General features: G+C 53.1%; 1 protein-coding gene across 5 annotated transcripts in view; it reads right to left on the bottom strand.

Moving 5' to 3' along the window:
* The window catches only part of FLYWCH1 (FLYWCH-type zinc finger 1), a 52,750-nt gene continuing 26,436 nt past the window's right edge, over window positions 1–26,314 (bottom strand). The window contains exons 3-10 of one of the 5 annotated variants that reach the window (XM_050774268.1): window positions 25,618–26,040; window positions 24,727–25,206; window positions 20,796–21,260; window positions 20,397–20,660; window positions 16,000–16,263; window positions 14,903–15,175; window positions 13,322–13,382; window positions 1–748 (exon numbers count right to left, since the gene is read on the bottom strand). In XM_050774268.1, coding sequence (XP_050630225.1) covers window positions 709–748; window positions 13,322–13,382; window positions 14,903–15,175; window positions 16,000–16,263; window positions 20,397–20,660; window positions 20,796–21,260; window positions 24,727–25,206; window positions 25,618–25,942 — 2,172 coding nt within the window. In that variant the 5' untranslated portion in view covers window positions 25,943–26,040 and the 3' untranslated portion in view covers window positions 1–708. Of the gene's footprint in view, window positions 749–13,252; window positions 13,383–14,902; window positions 15,176–15,999; window positions 16,264–20,396; window positions 20,661–20,795; window positions 21,261–24,726; window positions 25,210–25,617; window positions 26,041–26,314 lie in introns of those variants that run through there. The other 4 variants (XM_050774271.1, XM_050774267.1, XM_050774270.1 and 1 more) reach the window with 4 other exon arrangements.

Consider the following 26,314-nt stretch of genomic DNA (forward strand, 5'->3'; position numbering starts at 1 on the left):
TGAGATGGAAAATAGGATTTATTGGGGGAACCGTACAAGCAGAGGAGAAGCGGGGGTGCCCGGGCTGTCACAGCCTTGCAATGGATGGTGGGCTCCGTGGCCAACCTGCCAGGGGACAGACCTATTGCTGGCACTCCCCCCACAATTACAGGGTGGGAGTGAGGGACCTCGCGGCTGAGGACGGGTCCTTGTTAGTAAGCAGGAGGCTCTGCAGTCCTGGTGGGGTCATCTTGCTTCTCCGGACTGCTCCCTCTGACTGCTGAAGCTGCGCTGTGCAGCTTCCTGACAGAAGGGGAGGCGCCTCTGCTGCCCAGGCATTCACGTTGCTGAGCAGAGCGCGGCCTCGCCAGGTGGAAAGCCCTGGGAAGGCTGCTTGCTCTGCAAACCCAGGGGTGCTGTGGCCGGAGAGCAGGGGCGTCCGTGTCCAAGCAACTGTGTCACCACCTTCAAAGGTCAGGAAGGTGCCACCGCCCTGCCCCACGACACCCGAGTCTGCAAGCGCCAGCTCTGAGCACTGTTCTCCGCCGACACAAGGACACCATCCAAGAATTCCTCCCAGGGGACACCCTGAAAAGATGCGAAGACCATCGATGCTTTGGAAGAATGAAAAGAAGTTTCTGCCAAGCAAACCGAAGTGTCTGGGAAGCACCCGTATGGATGGGAAGCCACCTCAGGTGGACGGCTCAGAGCTCCTCTGCCAGTATCAGCTCACTGGGACTCGCCGTCCAGTCTGACGTCTTTGATGTCCCTAATTACAAAGAGACACATGTTCTTTACACACATCAAAACATGGTGGAAATAGATAACACAGAAAGTTCAGGATTCCTGGAATCCTTTTTCCTGGGGATATCACAGGCTAGATCACTTATTTATGAGATAGAGTCTTGCTCTGTCCCCCAGGCTGGAGTGCAGTGGTGTGATCGTCGCTCACTGCAGCCTCGGCCTCCCAGGTTCAAGCAATTGTCCCACCTCAGCCTCCCTAGTAGCTGGGATTACAGGCACCTACCACCAAGCCCAGCTAATTGTTTGTATTTTTAGTAGAGATGGGATCTTGCCATGTTGGCCAGGCTGGTCTCGAACTCCTGACCTCAAGTGATCCACCCACCCTGGCCTCCCAAAGTGCTGGCACTACAGGCGTCAGCCACCATGCCCGGCCAGCTAGATAATTTTTTTTTTTTTAAGGTGGAGTCTCACTCTGTTGTCAGGCTGGAGTGCAGTGGCATGATCTCGGCTCACTGCAACCTCTGCCTCCCGGGTTCATGTGATTCTCCTGCCTCAGCCTCCTGAGTAGCTGGGATTACCGGCGCCCGCCACCATGCCCGGCTACTTTTTTTTTTTTTTTTGTATTTTATTAGAGACGGGGTTTCACCATGTTGGTCAGGATGGTCTCGATCTCCTGATGTCAGGTGATCCGCCCATCTACCAAAGGGCTGGGATTACAGGCATGAGCTACCTCACCTGGCTGATCATTTTTACACACACATCCATCCATCCGTATCGATTCCTTTACAACATGAGGTTGTTCCATGACACACACTTGGGGAATTCCCTGCTTCCTACACCAGCATGTTCGGGGGAGAACCACCCAACACTTCCAAAACGTTGCAATTCCTGCCCTGGAAGTCACAGGGGCATCACTCCGAGCCTCCTCAAGGTTCTTCATCAAGAAACACAGAGTTCTCCTTTAATAATTTTCTTTTGGCCGGGCGCGGTGGCTCAAGCCTGTAATCCCAGCACTTTGGGAGGCCGAGACGGGCGGATCACGAGGTCAGGAGATCGAGACCATCCTGGCTAACACGGTGAAACCCCGTCTCTACTACAAAATACAAAAAAACTAGCCAGGCGAGGTGGCGGGCGCCTGTACTCCCAGCTACTTGGGAGGCTGAGGCAGGAGAATGGCGTGAACCCGGGAGGCGGAGCTTGCAGTGAGCTGAGATCCGGCCACTGCACTCCAGCCTGGGCAACAGAGCGAGACTCCGTCTCAAAAAAAAAAAAAAAAAAAAAAAAATTTCTTTTTTGAGATATGGTTTCACTCTGCCACCCAGGCTGGAGTGCAGTGGTGCCATCACAGCTCACTGCAGCCTCGACCTCCTGGGCTCAAGTGATCCTCCCACCTCAGCCTCCTAAGTAGCTGGGACCACAGGTACATGCCACCACGTCTGGCTAATTAAACAAAATTTTTTTTTGGTGGAGATGGGGTTCTCCCTGTGTTGCTCAAGCTAGTCTTGAACTCCTGAACTCATGTGATCAGGTTCTCTTTTAGTACTGTAAGGGATTTTTTTTTTTTTTTGAGACGGAGTTTCGCTCTTGTTGCCCCAAGCTGGAGTGCAGTGGCGCAATCTCTGCTCACTGCAACTTCCGCCTCCCAGGTTCAAGCGATTCTCCTGCCTCAGCTTCACGAGTAGCTAGGATTACAGGCACCCACCACCACACCCGGGTAATTTTTTGTATTTTTAGTAGAGATGGGTTTTCACCATGTTAGCCAGGCTGGTCTCAAACTCCTGACCTCAGATGATCTGACTGCCTCAGCCTCCCAAAGTGCTGCGATTACAGGCGTGAGCCACTGTACCTGGCTGGGATTTTTGTTTTTTTTACTTCATGTTCTAGGGTACATGTGCATAATGTGCAGGTTTGTTACATATGTATACATGTGCCATGTTGATGTGCTGCACCCATTAACTTGTCATTTACATGAGGTATATCTCCTAATACTATCCCTCCCCATCCCCCCACGGATATTTGTTTAAGAGCTCTACTGAGCTATAATTCACATACCATAAAATCCGTTAAGTGTACAATTCAGAGTCGTGCAACCATCACTGCAATCACATTTAGAACATTTCACCCCCCATCAAAAGAAACCTCAAATCCTTAGTGTCCCTCCTCAACTTCCCTTGCCCCAGGCAGCCACTAATCTTTCTGTCTCTCTAAATGTGCCTATTCTGGGCACTTCATATGAACAGAATTACATATACTCCATGTGCTTTGTGACTGGCTTCTTTCATTGAAGATGGTGTTTTCTTTTTTTTTTTTTTGAGATGGAGTCTTGCTCTGTCGCCCGGGCTGGAGTGCAGTGGCCGGATCTCAGCTCGCTGCAAGCTCCGCCTCCCGGGTTTACGCCATTCTTCTGCCTCAGCCTCCGGAGTAGCTAAGACTACAGGCGCCCGCCACCTCGCCCGGCTAATTGTTTTGTTTTTTTTTATTAGAGACGGGGTTTCACCATGTTAGCCAGGATGGTCTCGATCTCCTGACCTCGTGATCCGCCCGTCTTGGCCTCCCAAAGTGCTGGGATTACAGGCTTGAGCCACCGCGCCCGGCCCTTAAAGATGGTGTTTTCAAGGTGCATCCTCATTGTAGCATGCATCAGTACTTCGTTCCTTTTTATGGACAATATTTCATTGTATAAATCGACTGTATTTCATTGACGGACATTTTGAGCTTTCAATTTTTGCCTATTAGAAGTAATGCTGACATGGACATTTGTGTATATTTTTGTGTGGACATGTGTGTTCAGTTCTCCTGGGCGCACACCTAGGAGTGGAACTGCTGGGTCATACGGTGACTCTACGTTGAACATTATGAACTCCCAGAGTGTTTTCCAAAGTGGCTGCACCATTTTGCATCGTCAGCAAGAGAGTATGAGGGTTCCAGTTTCTCCACGTCCTCACCAACACTTGTTGGCTGTCTTTTTAAATAGCCATCGCAGTGGGTGTGAAGTGGTATTTCACAGTGGTCTTGATGTGCATTTCCCTGAGACTGATGATGTTGAGAATCTTTATCCCTATTGACAATTTGCATATCTTTGAATTCATCGCAGAAATCAAATCTTCTATGGGAAACTGTTTATTCAGGTCCTTTGGCCATTTGCTAATTGGGTTGTCTTTTCATTGTATGAATTCTGGGCCAGGCACAGTGGCTCACTCCTATAATCCCAACACTTTGGGAGGCCGAGGTGGGTGGATCACCTGAGGTCAGGAGTTCGAGACCAGCCTGACCAACATGGTGAAACCCCATCTCTACTAAAAACACAAAAAATTAGCCAGGTGTGGTGGCAGGTGCCTGTAATCCCAGCTACTCGGGAGGCTGAATATGTTCTGGATACAAGTTCCTTATCAGGTATATGATTTGCAAATAATTCTGTGGGTTGTCTTTTCATCTTTTTACTTTCTTTTTTTTCTTTTGAGACAGAGTCTTGCTCTATTGTCCAGGCTGGAGTGCAGTGGTGCAATCTCGGCTCACCTCAACCTCTGCCTCCTGGGTTCAAGAAATTCTGCCTCAGCCTCTCGAGTAGCTGGGACTACAGGCGCCCGCCACCACGCCCAGCTAATTTTTGTATTTTTAGCAGAGTCAGAGTTTCACTGTGTTGGTCAGGCTGGTCTTGAACTCCTGACCTCAGGTGATCCACCTGCCTCGGCCTCCCAAAGTGCTGGGATTACAGGCATGAGCCACCATGGCCAGCCTGTTTACTTTCTTGATAGTGTTATTTGAAGCATAAAAGTTTTTAACTTCGATAAAGTCCAATTTATTCTTTGATTGCATATGCTTTTGGCATCCTATCTAAAAACTTTTGTCTTGTCCAGTGTAGCGGCTCACACCTGTAATCCCAGCACTCTGGGAAGCCAAGGTGGGTGGATCACCTGAGGTCAGGAATTCGAGACCAGCCTGGCCAACATGGTGAAACTCTGTCTCCACTAAAAGTACAAAACAATTAGCCGGGAGTGGTGGTGCGTGCCTGTAACCCCAGCTACTCAGGAGGCTGAGGCAGAAGAATTGCTTGAATCTAGGATGTGGAGGTTGTGGTGAGCTGAGATCATACCACTGCACTCCAGCCTGGGTGTCAGAGCAAGACTGTCTCAAAAAAAGAAAGCTGACTGGGCGCTGTGGCTCCCGCGTGTAATCCTAGCATTTTGGGAGGCTGAGGTGGCTGGATCACTTGAGGCCAGGAGTTCAAGACCAGCCTGGCCAATATAGTCAAACCCCATTTCTACTAAAAATACAAAAATTAGCCAGGCCGGGCGTGGTGGCTCACGCCTGTAATCCCAGCACTTTGGGAGGCCGAGGCGGGCGGATCACAAGGTCAGGAGATCGAGACCATGGTGAAACCCCGTCTCTACTAAAAAAATAGAAAAAATTAGCCGGGCGCAGTGGCGGGCGCCTGTGGTCCCAGCTACTCGGGAGGCTGAGGCAGGAGAATGGCGTGAACCCGGGAGGCGGAGCTTGCAGTGAGCCGAGATTGCGCCACTGCACTCCAGGCTGGGCGACAGAGCAAGACTCCGTCTCAAAAAAAAAAAAAAAAAAAAAAAAAAAAAAAAAAAAAAAAAATACAAAAATTAGCCAGGTGCACTGCAGTGTGCCAGTAATCCCAGCTACAGCTACTCTGGACGCTGAGGCAGGAGAATCACTTGAACCTGGGAGGCGGAGGTTGCAGTGAGCCGAGATTGCACCACTGCACTCCAGCCTGGAGATAGAGCAAGACTCCACCTCAAAAAAAAAAAAAAAAAAAAAAAAAAAAAAAAAAAAAAAGGTACGGTCCACTTATACAGGACATGTATTACAAATGGAGCTTGGGAGGGGAAGTTGCTGTGGGTGAGTGAATGTGGAGGCCTAAAGCATTACTGTGTATGCTGCAGACTTAATGTACAACACTCAACACTCAGGCTACGCTCATTTTTTTTTTTTTTAATATTTTTGTGTTTATTTTTTGAGACAGAGTCTCGCTCTGTCGCCCATTCTGGAGTGCAGTGGCGCAATCTCGGCTCACTGCAAGCTCCGCCTCCGGGGTTCATGCCATTCTCCTGCCTCAGACTCCCAAGTAGCTGGGACTACAGGCACCCGCCACCTCGCCCGGCTAATTTTTTAAATATTTTTTAGTAGAGATGGGGTTTCACCGTGTTAACCAGGATGGTCTTTTTTTTTTTTTTTTTTTTTTTTTTTTTTTTTTTTTTTTTTTTTTTGAGACGGAGTCTCACTGTATCTCCCAGGCTGGAGTGCAGTGGCGTGATCTCGGCTCACTGCAAGCTCCGCCTCCCGGGTTCACGCCACTCTCCCGACTCAGCCTCCCAAGTAGCTGAGACTACAGGTGCCCGCCACCACGCCCGGATAGTTTTTTGTATTTTTAGTAGAGACGGGGTTTCACCATGTTAGCCAGGATAGTCTCGATCTCCTGACCTCGTGATCCACCCGCCTCGGCCTCCCAAAGTGCTGGGATTACAGGCTTGAGCCACCGCGCCCGGCCAACCAGGATGGTCTTGATCTGCTGACCTCGTGATCTGCCCGTCTCGGCCTCCCAAAGTGCTGGGATTACGGGCTTCAGCCACTGCGCCCGGCCTGCTATGCTCATTTTTAAAAATTTTCTTTGGTAATAAATTAACCTAAGCTTACTGTAACTTGATGTAACTTTTAGCTTCTTTTGTAATAACGCTTGGTTTAAAATACAAATACATGGTACAGCAGCACAAAAATATTTTCTTTAGAACCTCATTGTATAAGTTTTTATTTTTCAGGAATTTAAAATTTTTTTTAAGTTGGACTTCAATTTTTTGAGACAGGTTTTTTTTTTTTTTTTTTTTTTTGAGATGGAGTCTCGCTCTGTCGCCCAGGCTGGAGGGCAGTGGTGCGATCTGGGATCACTGCAAGCTCCGCCTCCCGGGTTCACGCCATTCTCCTGCCTCAGCCTCCCGAGTAGCTGGGACTACAGGCGCCCGCCACCTCGCCCGGCTAGTTTGTTTTTTTTTTTTTTTTTGGTAGAGACGGGGTTTCACCGTGTTAGCCAGGATGGTCTCGATCTCTTGACCTCGTGATCCGCCTGTCTCGGCCTCCCAAAGTGCTGGGATTACAGGCTTGAGCCACCGCGCCCGGCCCAGTTTTTTGTTTTTTTTTTTTTTTTTGAGATGGAGTCTTCCAGGCTGAAGTGCAGTGGCACTATCTCAGTGCACTGCAGCCTCAGCCTCCCAAGTAGCTGGGATTACAGGTGTGTGCTACCATGCCCGGCTTTTTTTTGTTTTGTTTTTTGTTTTTTTTGGAGATGGAGTCTCGCTCTCACCAGGCTGGAGTTCAGTGGCGTGAATGTCAGCTCAGTGCAACCTCCGACTCTCTGGTTCAAGTGATTCTCCTGCCTCAGCCTCCCAAGTAGCTGGGATTACAGGCACGCGCCACCATGCCCAGCTGATTTTTATACTTTTAGTAGAGATGGGATTTCACCATGTTGGCCAGGCTGGTCTCAAACTCTTGACCTTGTGATCTGCCTGCCTTGGCCTCCCAAAGTGCTGGGATTACAGGTGTGAGCCACTGTGCCTGGCTAATTTTTGTATTTTTAGTAGTAGAGATGGAGTTTCATCATGTTGGCCAGGCTGATCTTGAGTTCCTGACCTCAAGTGATCCACCCACCTCAGCCTCCCAAAGTGCTGGGATTACAGGTATGAGCCACTGCGCCCAGCCAAGGATTTTTATTTTTTTTGTTTAAAAACTAAGACACACGCTAGCCTAGGCTTGCATAGGGTCAGGGTCATCCATGTCACCATCTTCCACCTCCACATCTTGTCCCACTGGAAGGTCTTCAGGGGCAGTAACACTTACAGCTGTCATCTATGACGACAGTGCCTTTTCCGGATACCTCCAAAAAGTCCTGAAGGACCTGCCTGAGGCTGTTTTACAGTTAACTTTTTTTTTTTTTTTTTTTTTTTTTTGAGACAGAGTCTCACTCTGTTGCCCAGGCTGGAGTACAGTGGCACAATCTCAGCTCACTGCAACCTCCACCTCCCAGGTTCAAGCGATTCTCATGCGTCAGACTCCCAAGTAGCTGGGATTACAGGTGCCTGCCACCATGCCTGGCTAATTTTTGTATTTTTAGTAGAGACGGGTTTCACCATGTTTCCCAAGCTGGTCTCGAACTCCTGCCCTCAGGTGATCTGCCTGCCTCGGCCTCCCAAAGTGCTGGGATTACAGGTGTGAGCCAACGCTGTGGCTGACCTATAGTTGACTTTTTAAATAGCAGTATATTCTAAATTAATGATAAAAAGTATAGTAAATATATAATCTAGTAACATAGTCATTTATTATCATTATCAAATATTATGTACTATACATAATTGTATGTGATCTCTCTTTTGAGACGGAGTTTTGCTCTTGTTGCCCAGGCTGGAGTGCAATGGCACAATCTCAGCTCACTGCAACCTCCACCTGCCAGGTTTAAGTGATTCTCCTGACTCAGCCTCCCAAGTAGCTGGGATTACAGGTGCATGCCACCACGCCTAGCTATTGTATTTTTAGTAGAGACGGGTTTCTCCATGTTCCCAGGCTGGTCTCGAATTCCTGACCTCAGGTGATCCACCTGCCTCAGCCTCCCAAAGCGCTCACGCCTGTGATCCGCCATGCTCTACTTTTATTTTTGAGACAGGTTCTCTCTCTGTCCCCAAGGCTGGAGTGTAGCTGCATGATCACAGCTCACTGCGGCCTCAACCTCCCAGGCTCAGGTGATCCTTCCATCTCAGCCTTCCAAGTGGCTGGGCATGCAACACCACACATAGCTAATTTTTAAACGTTTTGTAGAACCGGCATCTCACTGTGTTGCTCAGGCTAGTCTTTTTGTTTGTTTTTTCTTTTTTTTCAGCGGTGGAGGGGGGGGGGCTTGCTCCCAGGCTGGAGTGCAGTGTCGTGATCTTGGCTCACTGCAACCTCCGCCTCCCGGGTTCAAGGGATGCTCCTGCCTCAGCCTCCCGAGTAGCTGGGATTACAGGTGCCTGCCATCCCGTCTGGCTAATTTTTTGTATTTTTAGTAGAGACAGAGTTTCACTATGTTGGCCAGGCTGGTCTCGAACGCCTGACCTCAGGTGATCTGCCCGCCTTGGCCTCCCAAAGTGCTGGGATTACAGGTGTGAGCCCCCGCGCCTGGCCTGCTTTTGGGGTTTTTACAGATGCTCTTGATCAGGTTGAAGAAGCTCCTTTTATTCCTAGTTTGTTGAATGTTTTTATCATGAAAGGGTGCTGGACGTTGTCACATGGTTTTTGTCCTTTTCTCTACTGATCTGGTGTGCAGGCATCCCCACCACACACTAGTCTTGGTGACTGCGCTCGAAGGACTCACAGGACTTGGTCTACCGTCATGCTCATGGCTGAGATTTACTACAGTGAAAAGATGCGATGTGTAATTAGCAACAGGAAAATGCACTTGGGGTGAGGGCCGGAGGAAACCAGGTACAAGCCCCCCAAGTCCTCTCCCCCGGAGCCCCCTCCCCTGGGGTCCTCTCTCCCAGAGTTCCGCAGAATGTGCTGAATCCTCCAGCCTCGAGCTGTGACATGTGCAAAGTGTTCTGTACCAGGGAAGCCTGCCTGAGCCTAGGAGGCCAGGGTTTTTCTGGGGGTTGGTCATGTAGGTACGTTGTGCCTGGGTGAATATGGCACCGAAATTCCAGGCTCAGAAGAAAAGTGTTCAGCAAATATCACATGATTTGTACAGAAAAGAGTGAACAATTGTTATTTGGGGATAGCATTGTATTCACGCAGGAACTCTACTGGTCAAGTTCCCAGATGCCAGCTGGGCATGGTGGCTCACGCCTATAATCCCAGCACTTCAGGAGTTTGAGGCAGGCAGATCACGTGATGTTAGGAGTTCGTGACCAGCCTGGCCAACATGGCGAAACCCCGTCTCCACTAAAAATACAAAAATTAGCTGGGTGTGGTAGTGTGCACCTGTAATCCCAGCTACTCGGGAGGCTGATCACTCACTGTGATCTTGCAGTGAGTGGAGATCACACCACTGCACTCCAGCCTGGGCGACAGAGCGAGACTCCATCTCAAAAAAAACAAAAAAAAGTTCCGCCGGGCGCGGTGGCTCAAGCCTGTAATCCCAGCACTTTGGGAGGCCGAGACGGGCGGATCACGAGGTCAGGAGATCGAGACCATCCTGGCTAACACGGTGAAACCCCGTCTCTACTAAAAAATACAAAAAACTAGCCGGGCGAGGTGGCGGGCACCTGTAGTCCCAGCTACTCGAGAGGCTGAGGCAGGAGAATGGCGTAAACCCGGGAGGCGGAGCTTGCAGTGAGCCGAGATCCGGCCACTGCACTCCAGCCTGGGCGGCAGAGCGAGACTCCGTCTCAAAAAAAAAAAAAAAAAAAAAAAAAAAAAAAAAAAAAGTTCCCAGATGCCAGCCCAGGGTGAACCTTGCACACAAGCTGTTCTTAGGGCAGCAGTCTCGGGCCTGCCGTGTTAAGGCTGATCTGTACAGATAACTGTGTTACATTAATTGGTTTTTCATGTTAATGCATTCCTGGGAGAAATCTTACTGAGTCATGGTATATAATTCTTTTTTATGTTGCTGGATTCTGTTTGCTGGTATTCTATGTTCTGGAGAAATACTGGGCTGTGGTTTTCTCTTTGTGTTTCTCTGCTTGGTTTTGGTATCAGGGTGATATTGGTCTTACAGAATGAGCTGGGGCCAGGCATTGTGGCTCATGTTTGTAATTCCAGCACTTTGGGAGGCCAAGGCAGGTGGATTGATTGAGCCCAGGAGTTGGAGACCAGCCTGCACAACATGGCAAAACCCCGTTTCTACTAAAAATAGAAAAATTAGCCAGGCGTGGTGGTGCGTATGTGTAGTCCCAGCTACTCAGGAGGGTGAGGTTGCAGTGAGCTGAGATGGTGCTACTGCACTCCAGCCTGGGTGTCAGAGTGAGACTGTCAGAATGAGGTCCATAGTAAGGTCTCATCTTTATTCCCGATTTTAGTATTTTCAGTATTCTTGCTCTTCAATTTTTTTGGTCTTTAGGTAGAGCTAAATATTTGTCAATTTTATTGATCCTTATACAGAACCAACTTTTGGTTTTATTTACTATTTATTTCCTTCCTTCTACTTTAGTTCTTTTTTTTTTTTTTTGAGACGGAGTCTCACGCTGTTGCCCAGGCTGGAGTGCAGTGGCGCGATCTCGGCTCACTGCAAGCTCTGCCTCCTGGGTTCACGCCATTCTCCTGCCTCAGCCTCCTGAGTAGCTAGGACTACAGGCGCCCGCCACCGCGCCCGGCTAATTTTTTGTATTTTTAGTAGAGATGGGGTTTCACTGTGGTCTCGATCTCCTGACCTTGTGATCCGCCCGCCTTGGCCTCCCAAAGTGCTGGGATTACAGGCTTGAGCCACCGCGCCCGGCCTACTTTAGTTCTTTTATTTTATTTATTTTTTTGGGACGAGTCTTGCTCTGTTGCCCAGGCTGGCGTGCAGTGTTGCAATCTCGGCTAACTGCAGCCTCCACCTCCTGGGTTCAAGCTATTCTCCTGCTACAGGCACCCGCCACCAAGCCTGGCTACTTTTTGTATTTTTAGTAGAGGGGGGGTTTCACCATGTTGGTCAGGCTGTTCTCGAACTCCTGGCCTCATGATCCACCTGCCTAGGCCTCCCAAAATGCTGGGATTACATGTGTGAGCCACCACACCTGGTCTTTTAGTTCTTTTTTATGTTTTTTGTGGAGATGAGGTCTTGCCCATGCTAGTATGGAACTCCTGGGTTCAAGCGATTCTCCCACCCTAGCCACCCAAAATGCTAGGATTACAGGTGTGAGCCACTGTGCTTGGCCCTGTTTATTCATTTAGAGACGGGATCTTGCTCTGTCTCTCAGGCTGGAGTGCAGTGGTACGATCACACTTCACTGCAGCCTCGACCTCCCAGGTTCAAGCGATCCTCCCAGCAACGCTACCACGTATGGCTGATTTTTTGGTAGAGACAAAGTCTCACCATGTTGCCCAGGCTTTTTTTTTTTTTTTTGAGACGGAGTCTAGCTCTGTCACCCAGGCTGTAGTGCAGTGGTGCGATCTCAGCTGGCTCACTGCAAGCTCCACCTCCTGGGTTCACGCCATTCTCCTGCCTCAGCCTCCGGAGTAGCTGGGACTATAGGCACCTGCCACCACGCCCGGCTAATTTTTTTTTCTTTTTGTATTTTTTAGTGGAGACGAGGTTTCACCGTGTTAGCCAGGATGGTCTCGATCTCCTGACCTCATGATCCGCCCGCCTTGGCCTCCCAAAGTGCTGGGATTACAGGGGTGAGCCACCGCGCCTGGCCGGCTTCTTCCTTTCACTATAGATTTCCCTCTAAGCATGACTTTCAGTGCATCCCATAAGTTTTGTTATGTTGTGTCTCCATTTTCATTTATTTCAAAGTATTTTATAATTATCTTCTTTGGCTCACTGTTTGTTTAAAATTACACACAGCATCATGCTCTGTTGCGCCAACTGATTTCAAACTCCTGGGCTCAAGTGATCCTCCTGCCTCCGCCTCCCAGAGTGTTGAGATTACAGGCATGAGCCACTGTGCCCAGTCTCACTCACTGGTTTCTTATGAGTGTCTTAATTTCTTCATATTTATGAGTTTCCCAAATATTTCTGCTTTTGATTTGGTTTTTGTTACACAGGCTGGAGTGCAGTGGCACAATCTTGGCTCACTGCAACCTCTGCCTCCTGAATAGCTGGGATTACAGGCATGTACCACCACGCCTGGCTAATTTTTGTATTTTTAGTATAGACGGGGTTTTACCATGTTGGCCAGGCTGGTCTCGAACTCCTGACCTCAAATGATTCGCCTGCCTTGGCCTCCCAAAGTGCTGGGATTACAGGTAGGAGCCACTGAGTCCAGGCCTGAAAGGAATGAAATCATACAAAGTATGTTCTTTGACCACAGTGGGATGTAATTCCAAATCAATAACAAGGCTGGGCGCAATGGCTCTTGCCTGTAATCCCAGCACTTGGGAGACCCGAGACAGGCGGATCATATGAGGTCAGGAGTTTGAGACTCAGCCTGGCCACCATGATGAAACCCTATTTCTACTAAAAATACAAAAATTAGCTGGGCGTGGTGGTACATGCCTGTAATCCCAGCTACTCAGGGGGCTAAGGCAGGAGAATTGCTTGAACCTGGAGGGTAGAGTTTGCAGTGAGCTGAGATCATGCCACTGTACTCCAGCCTGGGCAACAGAGAGACTCTATCTCCAAAAAAAAAAGGACTCTTGCTTTATGGCCTGGCTGTGGTTGAGAAGAACCTGAATTCTGCTGCTGGCAGCTTCCCTCTTGTTCTCTCTCTGTCCCATGTCTGTCATGTGAAGGATGCTCAAGTGGGCCCAAGGAGGGGTTCCCATGGTGAGGAACAGGGCCTCCAGCCTCACTTGGGCCTTCAGATGACTGCCTGACAAATTCTCTTCAACCTCAGGAGTCAGAACCACCCAGTCCAACCACTCCCATGATGTTGACCCACAAAAGCCGAGACAGCAAATATTTGTTGTTTTAAGCCCACTACGTTGTGCTGTAATTGGTCATGCACCATTAGATAACTAATACAATTACCCATACATCGGCTGGCTTTCAGGAGGACACGTCTTGAAACACAGCTGAACTTGAATCTTTTCTGGGGAAAAAAAAATTGAACACATGAATTAATAATTCTTCTCTTGTTGAAGCTGACAGAACCAAGGACGCACACCTTCTTAACGATGCTCTCAAGGCTGTGAGGAGAAAGACAACCAGTGGGAATTCAACGCATCAATTACCTTCTATAGTAACATGAGCTACTGGAGCCCCTAAGAGTTGATCTTCAGCTGCTGTCATGGAAAGTACTAGACATGGGGTCAACTAGACATCAAAGATGAGAGGCCAGGCCTCCAGCACAACTTTCTGTTTAAGCTCATTTAGTGGCTTTCTCAAAGAAGCCCTTTTTTCAAAAAAATTTTTGTAAAGATGGGGTCTTGTTCTGTCACACAGGCTGGATTGCAGTGCATGGCTCACTGCAGCCTCAACCTCCCGGGCTCGGGTGATCCTCCCCTTTTCTGAGGAGCTCAGACCACAAGCATGCACCACTACGCCCAGCTGATTTATAAGCTTTTTTTAGAGACAAGGTTTCACCATGTTAGCCAGGCTGTTTTCTTCTTTTTTTTTTTTTTGAGACGGAGTCTCGCTCTGTCGCCCAGGCTGGAGTGCAGTGGCGCGATCTCGGCTCACTGCAAGCTCCGCCTCCTGGGTTTACGCCATTCTCCTGCCTCAGCCTCCTGAGTAGCTGGGACTACAGGCGCCCGCCACAAATTACCCGCGCCCGGCTAATTTTTTGTATTTTTTTAGTAGAGACGGGGTTTCACCGTGGTCTCGATCTCCTGACCTTGTGATCCGCCCGCCTCGGCCTCCCAAAGTGCTGGGATTACAGGCGTGAGCCACCGCGCCCGGCCTTTTTTTTTTTTTTTTTTTGAGATGGAGTTTCACTCCTGTTGCCCAGACTGGAGTGCAGTGGTGCGATCTTGGCTCAACGAAGCCTCTGCCTCCCAGGTTCAAGCAATTCCTCTGCCTTGGCCTCCCAAGCAGCTGGGATTACAGGCATGTGCCACCATGCCCAGCTAATTTTGTATTTTTAGTAGAGATGGGGTTTCTCCATGGTGATGAGGCTGGTCTCCAACTCCGGACCTCAGGTCATCCACCTGCCTCAGCCTCCCAAAGTGCTGGGATTACAGGCGTGACTCACTGTGCCTGGCCAACTTGGATTTGTTACTGTTTTACAGGGCATGGCCCTTAATATTCACATGAATGACAGTGAGACACACAATGCTTTCTAAAGATTGGTTTTGGCTGGGTGTGGTGGTGCATGCCTGTAATCCCAGCTACTTGGGAGGCTGAGGCAGGAGAATCGCTTGAACCCAGGAGGCGGAGGTTGCAGTGAGCTGAGATCGCTCCATTGCACTCCAGCCTGGGCAACAAGAGCAAAACTCCAACTCAAAAAAAAAAAAAAAAAAAAAGACTGGTTTTACATTCTGTTGATGTGAATAATTGGTGTGTGCACAAAAGCAAAGTCTCGTCAGTGGGTGCCTGGCCTGGGCATCAGTTCTGAGCTGGCAGAGATGAGGATACCCACACCCCTGCCTCTGCCCCACACCCTGTCTGTACCTGGATCCTCCTGCTGGGCCGTGCTGGGGAGCCGCTCCTTTTGCCTCAAGGCCTCCAGGCCTGCCAGGTCGGGCTGGTGGCAGTGGCTGCGCATGACCATGACGCGGTGGCCCTGGGTGATGGCGCGGCTGCGGCAGCCCAGCCGAGCCTGGTCCCGGCACATCCAGTACACCTTCTCCCCGGCCGCCTTCTCCTTCCTATAGAGGAAGGACTCGTGCACCAGGAACCTGCCCCCCAGGGAAGTCCTCAGGAACTCCAGGGGTCGGAGGGGTTCTGAAAGGGAAAGTGACACTGTGAGTAGGGCCACAGGGGCCTGGGTGTCAGGGCTGGGGGTCTAATTTGTCCCCCAAGCCAGGCTCCACCAGGAATCTGCAATCCCCTAGCAGGCCCCATGGTGGACACTGCCCTCCTCCCCTCTGGGCCCTGAAGCCTGAAGCTCAGGCCCTCCAGCCCCGACTTCCACGCTGGCTGGCCCTTTCTAAGGGCTCTGGTGATGCCTGGGCAGGTGGCCTGGCAACCACTAGACCCCGAACACTCCCGAAGGACTCTCCCAAGCCCTCAGACCTCATGCTTGCAGGCGCATCTCCCAGGGCTGGGGAGAAGCCATTCTGGACCGGTCACCAGGGCCTCCTGGCTCCCTGTCCACCTACCCCTCAGCCAGCTGGCAGCCATCTGGCCTCTGACTTGTAACAAGCTGAACTGAAAGGTCACATGATGTTGTGACTGGAGAGAACCCCACGAGACTAGAAGCTGTGTGGGTGGCGTTGGGGGTAGACTAAGAGTGTCCGGGATCCACCGTATGGCCCGTCAGCAGATTCCAAGCAGTCTCTGCCAATGCTACCTGTGGCCGCCATCCCCGTTCTTGAGAGAGCTGAGTGGGTTCCTACCCCTGACAGCCAGTCCCTGTTGCCCTGAAGACCAGCTGCAGGAGCTCAGAGCCTGCAGATAGAGCCTCCTGCCCTTGGGGAGTTTATGGCCCAGGCTGCCAGACCCCCATGCGCAACACACACGGCAGCCCACGGGCAGCCTGCAGCCAGCATGTGGCGCACGGGTCCCGGGAGACTAGGGTCACCTGGCCCAGCGCCCTCTGCACGCACCTGGACTGTCCCACTGTGCCAGGTTGGGGAAGTGCTCCCGCTGCCGCAGGGCCTCCAGGCCACCCAGGTCAGGTGGGTGGCAGTGTCTGCGCATGACCATGACCCGCCGGCCCTGGGTGATGGCGCGGCTGCGGCAGCCCATGCGGGCCTGGTCCCGGCAGGTCCAATACACCTTCTCCCCAGCTGCCTTCTCCCGCCGGTAGAGGAAGGACTCGTACACCAAGAAGCTGCCCCCCAGGGGCGTCTTCAAGAACTCTGGGCCTCCTGTTGAGAAATGGGAAGGGAGGAGCAGAGGACACCAGCTCTCAGAGCCAAGATCAGCATGGCCCTGAGGTGAGACCTCCCGCGATGCCTACACCCCCTCCTCACAGTGAGGTGGCCCCGGAGCCCAGGACACAGATGCTACCATCCCTCCAACTCCACTGGGGCTCCAGCTGCTGGGGTCCCTCTCCTGAGGCTGGGGACTGGTGAGGTGAGGCCCCTGCAGGTGGAGGCCAAGCGTCCCACGCTGCGATGCCTTCAGGGAGGCAGTGTCTGCTGCGTCACGCGTCCGTCCCCAGCGTCCGCCCAGGCTCGCATGCAGGGTGCACTGTGGCTGATGGGTCAGAGGAATGACCCAGGGCCCTCAGGGGACAAAGCTGCTCGGGAGCTGGATGGGGCTGAGAGGGGTGGTCCCCGAGAGCTGGGCAGGTGGAGAGGTGACCCGAGGACTGTGAGGAAGAGGTAGGAGCAGCGTCCACTGTCCTGGATGTGGTGAGAGGGAGGACCCTGTGGGGTGGCAGTGCCTGGCCCAGAGAATACCCTTTCCTCCGTGCAGGCTCAGGGGCCACAGAGGTGGGGAGGCAGCCTGGGGCGTCGTGGGCACATCAGGTGGCAGTGGAAGCAGGGGATGGGGGTGGGTAGCAAGCCCTAGAGGAGAGGCCGGAGGGGGCGGTGTCTGGCTGTGGAACCACCTTCAAGAGGGATGGAGCGGGCTGGGCAGGGGCCATGTGGAGTGGGGAGGCTCGGGAGGCAGGAGGACCCTGCGGGGTACAGCAGCACAGAAGCCTGGGGACCGCAAGACAGAACAGGTCAGGAGGAAGGTGGGGACCCCAAACCACAGGAGATGGTGGTGTGACCATGGGGCACGCTTCATCCCTTCCACATGGATGCAAACGCCAGCAAGGGGCTGGGCGCAGTGGCTCATGCCTGTAATCCCAGCACTTTGGGAGGCCGAGGCGGGTGGATCACCCGGTCAGGAGTTCGAGACCAGCCTGACCAACATGGTGAAACACCATCCCTACTAAAAAAATATAAAAAATTAGCTGGGTGTGGTGGCGTGCACCTGTAATCCCAGCTACTCAGAAGGCTGAGACAGGAAAATCACTTGAACCTGGGAGACGGAGGCTGCAGTGAGCCAAGACTACACCACTATACTCCAGCCTGGGCAACAAGAGTGAAACTGTCTCAAAAAAAAGAAGACCGACCCCTCATCTGGGAGGACCAACATCTGATTAACAGGAGCAACAGAAAGGGACGATGATGGGGAAGTTAACAGAGAGCACGAGAGGATGACCCCACCATGAAGGCCACAAGCCCGAGGCCTAAAAAGGCCCCTAGTGCCCCCAGCACAGCCCCGTGCAGCTGGGAGGGAGCAGAGACCCTAAAACCTCAAGCAAATCCGATTGCACACACAGGATCAGTCACACAAAAGCCACAGTTCAAGGGCAGGCTCTGCACCTGTGACACCAGGGAGGCCAGGCTGCCCCTCGGCAGAGGGAGGCTACAGACATTTCACACCTGCAAGGCCTCAGCGTGCTACCTCCCAGGACCGGCTCAGGAAACAACCGGAGGCAGGAGGACTTCTCCAAACGACAACACCATGAAGAAAACCAAGAAAGAGAAAGGCAGGCCCAGAAGCAGAGAGTTGGCACAGTGAACCCCGAGGGACAGCTGGGCCCAGCCTCTGTTCCCAGATCAGGCTGCACTGGCACGAGGCTCCCTGGCAGCTCCAGCAACCTGGGGTTGTGGATGATCGGATCCAGGTGGGGTCGACCTGGACACACAAAACCAGGCAAACAAACGCAGCAGCTGCCGTTGCACAGAGAAGACAGAGCTGTGTTAGAAGATGGGACCACAGAGCAACCCCCCGTCAGCCGCGAGCAGGTTTCTAGGCTAAGGGAAAACCAAACGTGGCCGGGTGCAGTGGCTCACATCAGTAATCCCAGCGCTTTGGGAGGCCAAGGCAGGCGGATCACCTAAGGTCAGAGTTTGAGACCAGCCTGGCCAACATGGTGAAACCCTGTCTCTAATAAAAATACAAAAATAGCTGGGTGAGGTGGCGGGCGCCTATAATCCCAGCTACTCAGGAGGCTGAGGCAGGAGAATCGCTTGAACCTGGGAGGCAGAGGTTGCAGTGAGCCGAGATTGCACCACTGCACTCCAGCCTGGGTGACAGAGCGAGACTGCGTCACACACACAAAACACCTGTGCAAAAGTGCACTGAGTAGCTGACAAAGAAATGGAAACACTGATTAACAGTAGTGGAGGCACATTTTAGGGAATGGGACACCCAAGACCCTAAGAAACAATTGCTTAGAGGCCAGGCGCAGGGGCTCACGCCTGTAATCCCAGCACTTTGGGAGGCCGAGGCGGGCGGATCACAAGGTCAGAAGATCGAGACCACCCTGGCTAACACGGTGAAACCCCGTCTCTATTAAAAATACAAAAAAAAAAAAAAAAAAAAAATTAGCTGGGCTTGGTGGCGGGCTCCTGTAGTCCCAGCTACTCGGGAAGCTGAGGCTGGAGAATGGCTTGAACCCGGGAGGTGGAGCTTTCAGTGAGCCGAGATGGCGCCACTGCACTCCAGCCTGGGAGACTCTGCCTCAAAAAAATAAATAATAAAAAAAAAAATTGGCCGGGCGTGGTGGCTCAAGCCTGTAATCCCAGCACTTTGGGAGGCCGAGACGGGCGGATCACGAGGTCAGGAGATCGAGACCATCCTGGCTAATATGGTGAAACCCCGTCTCTACTAAAAATACAAAAAACTAGCCGGCGAGGTGGTGGGCGCCTGTAGTCCCAGCTACTCGGGAGGCTGAGGCAGGAGAATGGCGTAAACCCGGGAGGCGGAGCTTGCAGTGAGCTGAGATCCGGCCACTGCACTCCAGCCTGGGCGACAAAGCGAGACTCCGTCTCAAAAAAAAAAAAAATAAAATAAAAATAAAAAAAAATAAAAATAAAAAATAAAAATTGCTCAGAGCAGTTATTTGTGGGGCAGGAGCGGGGATGAGGACGAGGAAGGGGCAGCTGCATTACCTTGTAGCACCATCTCCCTGGAGATGGAACAAAAAAAACCACAGCTCTCAAGTCTGAGAAAACTTTAGGGCCATTAGGCAACTCAGCTGACCCAAAGCTGCAGGATGGAGAAGAGCCACTGGAAAGAGAGGCCAGCGCCTCAGGGCCATGAAGAGCAGGTGAGTGGAGGAGGCCGCGCTGAAATGGCTCCTCTGGCTCCTCAGCCAGACGGGATGGGGACATGTACGCCACTGTGGTCATGAAGTCAAAACACCAGGTGCTGCGGGGGGCCGACAGTGTGGATAAAGATGGAGACAGCCGTGACCCTCCTCAGGCCAGCGTTTCAGTACATTATGGGTGTCTATGGAACCACTGGCCGAGACGAGAAACTGATTGCATGTAAATATCACCTCTTCAATCCTTTTTTTTTTTTTGAGATAGAGTCTCGCTCTGTCGCCCAGGCTGGAGTGCAGTGGCCAGATCTCAGCTCACTGTAAGCTCCGCCTCCCGGGTTCACGCCATTCTCCTGCCTCAGCCTCCTGAGTAGCTGGGACTACAGGTGCCCACCACCTCACCGGGCTAGTTTTTTGTATTTTTTAGTAGAGACGGGGTTTCACCGTGTTAGCCAGGATGGTCTCGATCTCCTGACCTCGTGATCCGCCCGTCTCGGCCTCCCAAAGTGCTGGGATTACAGGCTTGAGCCACTGCGCCCGGCTATATCACCTCCTCAATCCTTAACCGCTCAGACCTTTAGACAGGCTCACACCATAGCAACGAGACTGACCATGTGCAGTCAACGCCCTCTATTAATCCTATGAACTCTTAAGACAAATGGAGGAAGAGGAGGAGGAGGAGGAGGAGGGCAGGGAGGTCTATCCCTGCTGCTGCCGCTGTGGGGCAGGTCGGGCTGGACCGGCGAGGCCAGGCTGAGCAGGAAGGTAGCGCCCATTGAAAGCAGCACGGCGGGGAAGAGGAGGAGGAGGACAGGGCCATGGCTCCTTCTAGGACGTTCACAGAAGGGAAGAGGACGTTTGCCAGCGGGACGCGCAGGGTGGAGAGGGAAAGGCACTGTGGGGCCTCCTGCCTGCTTTCTGCGGCCCAGCTCCCCGCCCAACCCCAGGTACCTGGGCTCCCCCGCTGCGCCATGTTGGGGCGTTTCTCCCGCTGCCTCAGGGCCTCCAGGCCCCCCAGGTCGGGTGGGTGGCAGTGGCCACGCATCACAGTCACCCGTCGGCCCTGGGTGATGGCGCGGCTGCGGCAGCCCATGCGGGCCTGGTCTCGGCAGGTCCAATACACCTTCTCCCCGGCTGCCTTCTCCCGCCGGTAGAGGAAGGACTCGTACACGAGGAAGCTGCCCCCCAGGGGCGTCTTCAGGAACTCAGGGCCTCCTGGGGAGGTTCGGGAGGCAGTTAGGAGAGGAGGCAGGGGCTGGGCAGGCCTGATCCCACTCCCTTCCCTCCCTGGGCCTCTGATGGCTAAAGAGTCAAGGCAGGGCCAGCGAGCCCCAGAGGAAGGCGGCTCACCAGGGTCTGCATCCACATCCTGGTCCTCGTCCGGGGATCCTTCCGGGGCTTGCGGCTGGGTTGGCAGCTCCTGGTCTTCGACCTTCGCTCGCTTTCTGGGCCGGGGCGTGGTGAGAGTCAGGGGACCAGGACCCCTGTGGTACAGCAGACTATCCACACCTCGGAGCAGCGTGTCCACTTGGCTCCCAGGGCCGTCCTGCCCAGCCTGCAGTGTCTCCGTGGCCTTCTCCTGCTGCCGCCGGGCTTCCAGGCCCTCCATATCGGGAGGGTGGCAGTGGCCACGCATCACGGTCACCCGCTGTCCCTGGGTGATGGCCCGGCTCCGGCAGCTGTGCAGTGCGTGGTCCCGACAGGTCCAATACACCTTGTCCGCGACAGCCTTCTCCCGCTTGTAGAGGAACGACTCATGTACCAGGAAGCAGCCCCCGTAGCACGTCCTCAGGAACTCGAGGGGCTGGGCCTGTCCTGGAGGAGGGACCCAAGTGGTCACAGCCACCAGGGGTGGGGAGAAGCCCAGGAGTGGCAGCCACTGCAGACTCTGGGGGCTGACATGGGCCTTTCTCCTTTAAGGCTGAAATTTACCCTGTCTTCCTGAGCCAGATATGCCAGAGCCCCCAAGCCCATTCCCATGGAACCCCTACACCAAGCAACCCGGAGGGGAGTCTCATTCCTCTCCTAGCAGCCAGTGAGGCCGCCCCAGCTCAGGCCTGTTAAATGTTGCATCAAGATCACACCTGGAGGGGCCAACCTGGACTCGGACTCAGTGACCTCTGCTGTCTGTCACTCCTGCTCATGCTTTTTTTTTTAGGGTTTGTTTAAATAATCTACCCATTTTTGAATAAAACACACAAGTTATAATACAGTCAAATGGTTCCAAAAGATCACAGTGAAAAATAAGTCTCCCTGTTCCCTGCCCTTCCCTTCCCGCCCCAGGTGCCCAGGGCAGGGGCCACCTCAGATCCTTAAAGCTGTGTCAGGAGGCAGCTGGCCTCCTTGAACCCAAGCCCATCTCCTAGTTACTGGTAATAAAACAGCCAGAACTCCCATTTGCAACTTGCTAAGCCCCAAATGTGCAATTTACACAGCAATCTAGGTTATCACAGCCAGCTTAAGATAAAACTCCTGAAACTCCAGAAATGAGGTCAATTTTCTAAGGCTACAGAGCTACCATCAGGTGGGGCTGGAATTCGAACCTATGACCCAAAACCCAAGACTCTCCCACCAGACTTTTTTTTTTTTTTTGAGACAGAGTCTCGCCCCACCACCTAGGCTGGAGTACAATGGCGTGATCTTGGCTCACTGTAACCTCTGCCTCCCGGGTTCAAGCGATTCGTCTGCCTTGGCCTCCCGACTAACTGGGATTACAGGCGCCCGCCACCATGCCCAGTTAATTTCTTTTTTTCTTTTTTTTTGAGATGGAGTCTCACTCTGTCCCCCAGGCTGGAGTGCAGTGGCACGATCTCGGCTCACTGCAAGCTCTGCCTCCCAGGTTCATGCCATTTTCCTGTCTCAGCCTCCTGAGTAGCTGGGACTACAGGTGCCCACCACCACGCCCGGCTGATTTTTTAGTTTTTTATTTTTTTTTTTTTTTTTTTTTTTTTTTTTTTTTTTTTTTTTTTTTTTTTTGAGACGGAGTCTCGCTCTGTCGCCCAGGCTGGAGTGCAGTGGCCAGATCTCAGCTCACTGCAAGCTCTGCTCCCGGGTTTACGCCCTTCTCCTGCCTCAGCCTCCCGAGTAGCTGGGACTACAGGCGCCCGCCCACCTCGCCCGGCTATTTTTTTTTGTATTTTTTAGTAGAGACGGGGGTGTTAGCCAGGATGGTCTCGATCTCCTGACCTCGTGATCCGCCCGCCTCGGCCTCCCAAAGTGCTGGGATTACAGGCTTGAGCCACCGCGCCCGGCCTAGTTTTTTATTTTTTAGTAGGGACGGGGTTTCACCGTGTTACCCAGGATGGTCTCAATCTCCTGACCTCGTGATATGCCCACCTCAGCCTCCCAAAGTGCTGGGATTATAGGCGTGAGCCACTGCGCCCAGCCTCGCCCAGCTAATTTTTTGTGTGTTTAGTAGAGACGGGGTTTCAATATGTTGGCCAGGCTGGTCTTGATCTCTTGACCTCATGATTCATCCGCCTCAGCCTCCCAAAGTGCTGGGATTACAGGCGTGAGCCACCGCACCCGGCCTAGGTGTTTTTCCTGAACTTAATGGACACCAGAATCGCCCGAGAACCAGATAAAATTCTGATTTGTTTTTGAGACAGGGTCTCACTCTCTTGTCCAGGCTGGAGGGCAGTGGTGTGATTCTGGCTCACTGCAGCCTCAATCTCACTGGCTTAAGTGATCCTCCCACCTCAGTCTCACAAGTGGCTGGGACCACAGGCGCACCACGACAGCTGGCTGATTTTTTTTTTTTTTTTTTTTTTTTTTTTTTGAGACGGAGTCTCGCTCTGTCTCCCAGGCTGGAGTGCAGTGGCGTGATCTCGGCTCACTGCAAGCTCCGCCTCCCGGGTTCACGCCATTCTCCCGCCTCAGCCTCCCAAGTAGCTGAGACTACAGGCGCCCGCCACCACGCCCGGCTAGTTTTTTTTTGTATTTTTAGTAGAGACGGGGTTTCACCATGTTAGCCAGGATAGTCTCGATCTCCTGACCTTGTGATCCACCCGCCTCGGCCTCCCAAAGTGCTGGGATTACAGGCTTGAGCCACCGTGCCCGGCCCTGGCTGATTTTTTGTACATATGGGGTCTCACTGTATTGGCCAGGCTGGTATTGAACTCCTGGGCTCAAGAGATCCTCCTGCCCCCAGCTTCCCAAAGTGCTAGGATTATAGGCATGACCACTGTGCCCAGCCCACATTTACATATATCTATTTTTTCTTTTTTTTTTCTGAGACAGAGTCTTGCTCTGTCGCCCAGTCTGGAGTGCAGTGGCACAATCTTGGCTCACTGCAACCTCTGCCTCCCGGGTCCAACCGATTCTCTTGCCTCAGCATCCCGAATAGCTGGGATTACAGGCATCTACCACCACGCCTGGCTAATTTTTTATTTTTAGTAGAGGTGGTCATGTTGGACCATGTTGGTCAGCCTGGTCTCGAATTCCTGACCTCAGGTGATCCACCTGCCTGGGCCTCCCAAAGTGCTGAGATTACAGGTGTGAGCCACTGCGCCCAGTCACATTTTTATATACATACATAATTTTTTTTTTTTTTTTTTTTTGAGGCGGAGTCTCGCTCTGTAGCCCGGGCTGGAGTGCAGTGGCCGGATCTCAGCTCACTGCAAGCTCCGCCTCCCAGGTTTACGCCATTCTCCTGCCTCAGCCTCCCGAGTAGCTGGGACTACAGGCGCCCGCCACCTCGCCCGGCTAGTTTTTTGTATTTTTTAGTAGAGACGGGGTTTCACGGTGTTCGCCAGGATGGTCTCGATCTCCTGACCTCATGATCCACCCGTCTCGGCCTCCCAAAGTGCTGGGATTACAGGCTTGAGCCACCGCGCCCGGCCTTTTTTTTTTTTTTTTTAAGGATGAAGTCTCGCTCTGTCACCCAGGCTGGAATGCAGTGGAGCTATCTGGGCTCACCGTAACCTCTGCCTCCTGGGTTCAAGTAAGTCTCCTGCCTCAGCCTCCCGAGTAGCTGGGATTACAGGCATCCACCACCACACCCCACTAAGTTTTGTATTTTTAGTAGAGACGGGGTTTCACCATGTTGATCAGGCTGGTCTCGAACTCCTGACCTCATGATCTGTCCACCTTGGCCTCCCAAAGTTCTGGGATTACAGGCATGAGCCACTGCGCCCGGCCACATTTATATTTTTAAAAGTCATTTTAGCTTCGAGTACATTTTAAAAGACCCCGTGGGACCCCACATTTCTATTTGGGCTCAGGAAGGGCCCTTGGGTCCCCTGCCCCAAGTGGACATGGCAGGGGGGTGGACTGTACTCACCCAGCCCCAGGATCGAACGCTTCTTGGGCGGCAGGCTCAGCAGTGACAGGGCTCGGGGTCCCTCATCCTCCTCCGGGGCTGGCTTGCTCAGCACCAGCCCAGGAGTGGGCTCTGGCTCTGGCTCTGGCTCCTCAGGACACTGCCACGGGCCCACCCCCTCCAGTGGCTCCTCCACTGGGCCTCCAGGGCCCTCAGGATCCTGGGGCTCTCCCAAGCCCTCTGGCAGGGCCAGGCTGGGCAGCTTCTCTCTCTGGCGCCGGGCCTCCAGGCCTTGCTCATCGGGCACATGGCAGTGGCCCCGCATCACTGTGGCCCGCAGGCCTCGGGTGATGGCCCGGCCCCGGCAGCCCAGCTCAGCATGCTGGCGGCACTTCCAGTACACCTTGTCCCCCACAGCCTTCTCCTGCTTGTACAGGAAGGACTCCAGCACCAGGAGGCGGCCCCCGAATGGTGTCCTCAGGAACTCCAGGGACTGAGGGGCTGCTGGGGGAAGGGGAGGGCGGGGTTAGCCAACCTAAAGCCAAGCTCCAGGTCGCAGGCACAGAGGAGAGCCAGGGAGGACGTGGGGGTTCTGAGTGTGGCGGGTGCCTTCTCCTGCTCCCAAGCAAGAAGCCCAGACTCTCAGGGCTGGTTTTTATTTTGGGGGTGGTAGTGGATGTTTTTAGGGAGCTGAAGGAATTCTGCACATCACTGCAACTCCCATGAGCTCCAGGAGGCCCTGGTACCTGACTGTGATCTTCACACCAGCCTGGGACAGGCTCAGGATCAGAGACCAGGAGGCTCAGCTGGGAGCAAGGACAAGACACTGTGCTAGAAGTGGGGTGTGCAGGGCCTGCTGTGAGCACTGGAACCCACAGGGTGGCTGGGCAGGGGCAGCAGGCCACACCTCACCTGTGTCCAGCTTGCTGCACTTCTGTTCAGGCATCTGCAGGGCTGGCTGGGCCACCCTTCCCTGCTCCTCGACTGGCAGGATCTCCAAGGTGCTGGCGAGGGTGGCAGGGCCAGCCATCTCCAGGGAAAGGACGCAGTGCACTTCCTGGGGCTTGGAGCCCACCCCATCCTCATCTTGGTTGGAGGCTGTGAGCAGGACCAGTTTGGAGAACTTCCTGGGCTTCCTGGGGGCTGCTGGGACGACATCCGTGGCTGGCTCGGGGCACGGCTCCTGGCCAGCCTTCACACTCTCACCCTCCTGCTCGCTGGGCTCAGGCAGGGGCATCCCGGGACCCACGGCCTATCCCTCAGGCCACGCTCAGCCCCCAGCAGGTGGATTTCTCCTACTCCCAGGCAAGCAACCTGGAGTTCAGCGGTTCCGTCCTAAGGAAGGAAGCAAAATCCCGTCAGTGGAGGAAGCCCTTGGGGGGCTCTAGACACCACTCTGGGAGGGAGGTGGGCAGATGGGGCTGCCTCACTGCTCGCTGGAGCCAAGGCTGGCGGGGGCCCTGATGGAACTAGGCTTCTGTTCTGCCAGTTCCTCTCCTGGCAGCCTTGGATATGTCACCCCCATCTAACCCCATCTGGAAAATGTGCACAGTAAACAGTCTCCACAAGGGGCCATCAGAGTGACTAATGGACTAAGAGCCCAGCCACT

This window comes from Macaca thibetana, chromosome 20 (genome assembly GCF_024542745.1).
Source record: "Macaca thibetana thibetana isolate TM-01 chromosome 20, ASM2454274v1, whole genome shotgun sequence".
Lineage (NCBI taxonomy): Eukaryota > Metazoa > Chordata > Mammalia > Primates > Cercopithecidae > Macaca > Macaca thibetana.